We start from the raw sequence: 7,037 nt of genomic DNA, 5'->3' as shown, positions 1-7,037 counted from the left end.
TGCTCCACATCTTGCACAGCATATCTCCCCTTGCATCCCTCGTGCCTGCAAATTCTTCTTGACTGCTATACATCCTGAGATCAATTGCCAAAGAAAATGTTTTATCTTTGGTGGGCACCGTATTTTCCAACAAAAAGCCTTTAGAACATCAACCGTAGGACCAATGAATAACGGTATTCTCTCCCTATCCGGGTAAATTCTCACCACTTGATATCCCGATTTAACCGAAAAGTTTTCATTATTTGTGAAATGTCATCCATCACTATCTGCAATCTGGTGTCTACTCAAAGGTATACTTTCTATGATTTTCACATCCTGTGGCTCCACCAAAGTCCGAAGAACCTGCGAATTCCATCTTCGCGAAGTGGAATCAATAAGGGAGTCCACTGTAAGGTCGGGAAACAAATTGTGTTGATTTTTATTGGCTGGTCTCGGGCGAGTGGTTGGGAGCCAAGGATCGTTCCATACTGATATAGAAGATCCTGTTCCCACCCTTTTGATTAGTCCTTTTCTTACCAGAGATCGAGCAGAGACAATACTCCTCCAGCCGTATGACGGAGAGTATGATCGAACCGGTTCAAGTGGGGAGGCATTCCTAAAATACCTACCCTTAAAAACCCGGGAAAATAACGTGTGTGGCTTTTCTATTAGCCTCCATAAGTGCTTACCAAACATTGCTGTATTGAAATCGGTTATATCCTTAAAACCTTATCCCCCTTCTTCCTTGCTGACACATACCTTATCCCAAGATTTCCAATGTAGTCCTCTTGTACTACCTCCAGGACTCCACCAATATTTGGCTACTGCACTCGTTAATTTTTTTGCGGTGGCCTTAGGTAATCGGTAACAAGACATCGTATGGTTCGGCAATGCCGTAATCACTGATTTGATGATCACCTCCTTTCCTCCTTTTGTGAAAAATTTAAAAGTCCATCCATTTACCCTATTATATAAGCGATCCTGAACAAAACCAAAAACTTGAACCTTAGAACCGCCAAGATTTTCCGGTAATCCTAAATAAGATCCCATTCCTCCCAAATTTTGTATTCCCAAGACATCTCTTAACTCCTGTCTCATCGATTCTTCAATCTTATGTCCAAATTGAATTGAGAACTTCTCAAAATTTATCAGCTGACCAGAGACCACCTCATATTCCTTTAAAATCTTGATCCTCATTCGCTAGTGCTCGGTCTAATCGGCATCTTACCGTCACTGCCCTTTTTCCTTTTCCTCGTCGTACTCGCCATGACAATTTATTTCCTTTTGCAGGAAACTCTAGTAAACCAGTGTTCCTAATCATGTTATTAAAAGGAACAAATGATGCAGCACTCCTCAGAGAGCCCCCCTCATTTTCATGGTTTCCTGTAATCTCATTTAGATCCCCAATAATAAACCAAGGTTCCGATCTCGACAATCCATATCTAGTCAAACGTTCCCACACCTGCTCCCTCAAATCTGGCACTGGATCCCCGTACACAAATGTTAAAAAATCGTCTTTCCTAAAGCCACTGCTTCCACATCTATCATTCGGTTACTTGAAAATAATACCTTCACCTGATAATCATTGTTATAGTATAGCGCCAGCCCACCACTCTGCCCTACTGGATCAACCGTAACTAAATTATCAAATCCAAAATGGGCTTAAAATCCTTGAACGAACTCAAATTCCTGCTTAGTTTCCGATAAAAATAAAAAGTCTGGTTTATGTTTATGTCATATTTCTCTTAAATAACTTATAGTCCATTTACTCCCCATTCTTCGGCAATTCCAACTAAGTGCTCTCATTATATAAACGGCTTATAGGCTCTCTAGAGCTTCTTAATTTGGGTTTAAAGATACTCTCAAATCGCAACCACCACCATATCTTTGAAATCAACCAGAGAACCCCTTCCAATATCCCCGTTACCATCATAGTCGTATAACCCCATACTAGTTCTTGTCGGCCACATCTCATTATAACCATGCAATCGTAGTTAATTTTACCACGTATTCCATTTAAAAAAATTATTTTTCCTGCCAAATAACCATCACTTTCCATTGTACTTCCCTCCAGCCTGGATCCAATAACACTCAGTCGCACATTCACCTCACGTATTCCTGTAGAATGCAGTAACACTGCATATTTAAATTTAATGAAGATACATATTAATCTCCTGCCTAACCTTATGATGCTCCAATTAGAACAGCCCCTCCTACCACCATTAATATTAAATCGTGCAGTACATAATGTAGCCAGAAGAAAATACCATATAGGACCTCCTTTCCTATAGAACCATTTCGTAAGCCACAATGTAACCATATATATAACACCACTCTCTACTCTACCAAAATCACTCTTGCATGGTGAATATTGAATCTGTCTATGGTTTGATGAGACCACAGACCAGACCTGATGACAATCCATCCCATTTAACCATAGCCATCGCCCCATGATCCGATGTAAACTCCTCCTGCCTTGCTTCGCTATGCACCTAAATGCATACCTCTGCAACACAAAACTCCTCTCAAACCGTAACACCCATGTTCCAATATCAGTGCAAAAAGCAGAACTAACTCCAAATTTATTCCATATAACAGGACAAACTGCAGTAACGAAATAAAACCACAAGTACCCCAACCCCAAACACAAATAAAGGCTCACTGAGCTTATTTTAAAAATATGAAAAAAGACTCCCAATCCCCACGACATCACATCCTTTATTGTACTACCCATAAACTAAACATCTGGTTTCTTTGAGTTCCTAGGGTGTGATGGACCCTTTTCCTCTGTGTGTTTCGCTCCCTCTCCTCCTCCCTGACGCCCTTGCATCAGTTCTTGCCAATCTGTGGCTCCTCTTAAGATCCATTGCTATGGTTAACTTTGTTTTCTGTGGTTGGTTTAATGAGTCCAACCAGAGAACTCGTTCCCTGTTAATATTGTTAACTTTCTTTTCTGTGGTTGGTTTAATGAGTCCAACCAGAGAACTCGTTCCCTGTTAACAACTCCAAACACCGACTCCAAAAGACCATACATTGAGCAGTCCAACTTGGGACCCACCCATATACCTTTAAGACGATTCCTAGGGTATGTCTGCAAACCAAGCAGCGACATCCCCGCTTCCACATTTGCCACCCCATGATCTCTGCTTCTCGGCCCCATTCCTTCGTTAAAGAACATCTCTTCCTGTTACTCTTTCGATGATCAGCCAAGCTCCCCCTTCCACCAATAGTACCAATCATATTCCAAATAATATTAGATACGTACCATAGTACTATCATAAACCAACCACTGAAACAAACAGGACCCGATGCAAGGATACCAATATTCCCAACCATAAAGGATAAAAACCTTAATACCATCATAATGAGATCACTGGGACTCATTAGACCAATTTTGTATAACCATGAGCATTGAACTCCACCCAAGTAATTAATCCTCATAACCCAACATTCCCAGTCTTTTCCTATGCAAACTGCCATATGCAAACCAGAGACTCGAAACTGCCCATGTGACGATTTCCCCAATCTTCTAAAGTTTTTTTGATCTGATTGCGAAAATGCCAAATCAAAAAAACCTGCTGTCCCGATCTTCCCATAAGGACCCACTTGATGATGCTCCATCCATTTTTGAAAACCCCGAATGATTCCTGGATTCCATAGCCGCAAACCCATGATAACCCTAGTTTGTCGCCATCGCAGTCGCCAAAGATTTATTCAACTCTAAACACTTTATACTAATAAGTATGTTTATTTTGAAGATTCTATTCATTTTTACTAATTTTCCTGTAAGAGAAAATTCATGTTTGACATGCATATACAGAAATAAAATAAAGAATATCTTCTATTATCTCCAAAGTATAGTTTACTTATGATTATTTTAAGTAATTTTACACTTAGTGTAGTGGCCTTTATAAACAACTGACATGTATCCGCGAGAGGACCAATTTGACTGGCAATATCCAATACATGACCAAACCAATAAAAGAAAAATAGCTTAAATAAGTATGTAAAAGATAGAAAAGGATTAGAAATCTTATAAGATCTGAGAATGACAGCCTGGTTGATGGATATTATAGCTGGTATAATTGCCTGAAACAAACTTTTGTGAGGAAAGTGTCCTTAGTCGGCAAAAGTTGATGTTAAGTCGATTTGTGAACCAATCATAATTTGTTTTTTATGCATGTTTAATTTTTTTATTAGAACAATATACAAATATGTTAATTAAATTATATGAGTAAATAGATATTCAGATTAATAAATAAATAAATATATATGTATATATATCACAAAAAAAATTATTTTAATTTTAAAATTTTCATTAAATAAGTATTGAAAACTTAACTTTTTAAATTTCAAGATATGCATTGAATTTTCAAAAATGATTATAAATTATTAAAATTATTAAAAATCTCACAGTGAAAATTTTATTATCATGGTTAACATTTTTGTTATAAAAAAATATACATGATCATAAAACCATATGACTATGAAGCTTTATTTAATAGGTAACCATACAAAAGATATATTATATATCTATGTTTATATTAATTTACCAACAAAAATTTTAAATAAATAAGAACGATCGTTTTGATTTATGTGATTGTGCTAATGATTTTTCAATGATTCAATATATATTTTTTATTTTTTATTTTATAATATGTAAAAGAACGTAAAAATACTTTATATATATAATGTTCATCTTTAAACTAGTTAAGTATTTAAAAAAACATTGTCGACGGAACTAACGTAATTTAATCGTTTATGTTCTCTTTTGTTATTATCGAAGTCATGGCTGGTCTTGCTATGCACAAATTAATCAAACCCAAGACGACCTTCTGGCTCGCCTATCTCTTATTTTCTTATTTGTAAGTTCCTCAAAAGTAATAGAAATGTTGTTTGATTTAAAAAGAAACCAAACCAAAGAGCATAGTACACTACAGGAACGTATATATATATATATTATACAACCAGAGTGATACATTTATTTGACTATTAGAAACTGTTACTTGCTCACTTTCTCCGGAACAAGCTTGAGATGATCCGACTTGTGCATAGCAAGACCAGTCATGACATCCATGTTGATCTCTTCTGGTTTCATTCCGTTGGGAAGTTTGAAGTTGAAGTTGAGGAGAAGGTTCGCGAACGGAACCTCAAGCATCGCCGCACCGAGGCGCATTCCAGGGCACATTCTCCGGCCTGATCCGAACGGTATAAACTCGTAGTCCGTGCCTTTGAAGTCAACGTCCTTCTCAAGAAACCTCTCTGGTTTGAACTCGTCAGGGTTAGGGCCCCACTCTTTCTCGTCGCGGGACACGGCCCATGCGTTGACGTTGACAGTAGTCCCCGCAGGGATGTCGTAACCAGCGATCTTGGTGTCTTGAATGCAAGCACGAGGGATAAGGAGAGGAATCACAGGTTCGATCCTTAAGGTTTCTTTAACCAAGGCTCTGAAGTAAGGAAGGTTCTTCACGTCGTCTTCAGTAATGAACGTTGAACCTTTCTCTCTTGCATACTTTCTCACTTCTGCCTGAGCTTTCTTCATCACTTGAGGATACTTCATCAAATACGTCATTCCCCATACAACCGCCGCAGCCGCCGTGTCAGTTCCCGCAACAACTATATTCTTTTGTAACAAACAAAACAATAAGAAGAGTGAAACACACGCAACTGATTGATTGTAGCACAAGCAACAATTAAAACATAAATAACAAAAAAAAAAGGAGAAATGTTTTAGACGTACCAAAATCACGCCTTTGACATTCTCTATAGTGAACTTGGAGGCGAAAGGTTGATCTTTATAGATCTCCATCAAGAGATCGATCATGCTCTCAGTTTCTGGCTTGGCCCTGTTGGGGTCAAGTGTCTCATCGATAATCTCCTGTATATAAGTGTCTTGTCTTTCGAAACACTCCATCATATAAGCCGTGAGACCTGTCCAATCATCTAGAAATCCGAATAACGGGAAAAAATCGGAGAAAAAAATCTTCCCCAAAACGCTTTGAGTGCCATAAAGAATCTTGATGAATCTCTTCATCTCTTCCCCATCTTCATTGTACTTCTTCCCGAACGCTTGCCTGCACACAACCGAGTTCGTGAAGGTCAACATAAGCTCGCTTATATCGACAGGTTCGGCTCTCTCGGCAGCCTTTTCGACCTTAACCATCATCGTCCTAGCCTCCTCCTCCCGCACGTGCTTGAAGGTGGCCACACGTGTGGGTGAGAACAAGTGGTTCATTCCCATCTTCCTCATCTCCCGGTAATACGGTGTGTAGTGGTTCATTGCCATGTCGCTTCGGCCGTAGGTTATGAACTCGTGACCACGGTGCTGAGGCCGGTTCGCGAAGTTGACATCTTGCGTCTTGAGAAGCTCTTTTGTTAGCTCAGCTGATGATATGACCACCATTGTTTGACTTCCTATCTTGTATGAAAAGATTGGACCGTATTTTTTGGCCCATCCATAGAAGAAACGTTGTGGGTTAAGCTGGCTAAGCTGGTGGAGGTTTCCGATCACCGGAAGTCCCCGTGGGCCGGGAGGCAGTTTGTAGCGTTTGGTTTTTGATTTTTGAGAGAGGAAGAAGAGGAGAACCGCGGCGAGAGCCACCACCCCGATGATGATATCTTCCATTCTTAGTTGTTACTTACTACTTTTGAGTGGAAGAGCACAGCTTCTTAATATATAGAAATCATTAAGTTCCTTTTATTCTTAACCAAACCAAACCAAACCAAATACTATAACCGAACTAAACCAATATCAAATATTATAATCGTATGCTTACTATCTTTATACCTACCTGTGAAACCTCACATGTTTGAAGTGAGGAACACATTCACCTACCCAACGTCCTTGGTCCCATGCTTGATATGTTCTTTTATGCAGTCGCATTCGTTTTTATCAATATCTGTTTGTTGTTTACACAGATTTTTACTTAACATCTTTCATTGAGTGATCTAAATGAACCCTGGACCTATGCATATGACTATACAATCCAGATGTTTTATCGAGGAGTTAAATATTCGTCAATAATTGCCGAAAGTTGCGATTGACATTAGGTTACTCT

The 7,037-nt window shown here is 38.9% G+C and overlaps 1 protein-coding gene across 1 annotated transcript; it reads right to left on the bottom strand.

Moving 5' to 3' along the window:
* Window positions 1-4,791: 4,791 nt before the first annotated feature.
* LOC106342466 (cytochrome P450 83A1) lies at window positions 4,792-6,667 on the bottom strand. Its single transcript, XM_013781410.1, has 2 exons — window positions 5,720-6,667; window positions 4,792-5,602 (listed from the first exon to the last, which is right to left on the bottom strand). The coding sequence occupies exons 1-2, from the start codon at window positions 6,602-6,604 to the stop codon at window positions 4,982-4,984; spliced, it is 1,506 nt and encodes a 501-aa protein (XP_013636864.1). The 5' UTR covers window positions 6,605-6,667; the 3' UTR covers window positions 4,792-4,981.
* Window positions 6,668-7,037: the final 370 nt, after the last annotated feature.

The sequence above is a fragment of the Brassica oleracea genome, chromosome C4, assembly GCF_000695525.1.
Source record: "Brassica oleracea var. oleracea cultivar TO1000 chromosome C4, BOL, whole genome shotgun sequence".
Lineage (NCBI taxonomy): Eukaryota > Viridiplantae > Streptophyta > Magnoliopsida > Brassicales > Brassicaceae > Brassica > Brassica oleracea.
Note: the sequence above shows the minus strand (reverse complement) of the source record. Positions and strands in the feature narration are given on the sequence as shown.

Bases quoted from the DNA above. Each gene is read 5' to 3' on its own strand.
- LOC106342466 (XM_013781410.1), bottom strand. From the start codon at position 6,604: ATGGAAGATATCATCATCGGGGTGGTGGCTCTCGCCGCGGTTCTCCTC. The intron at 5,603-5,719 runs GTACGTCTAAAA...TTGTTACAAAAG, and splicing joins ATGTCAAAGGCGTGATTTTG to AATATAGTTGTTGCGGGAAC.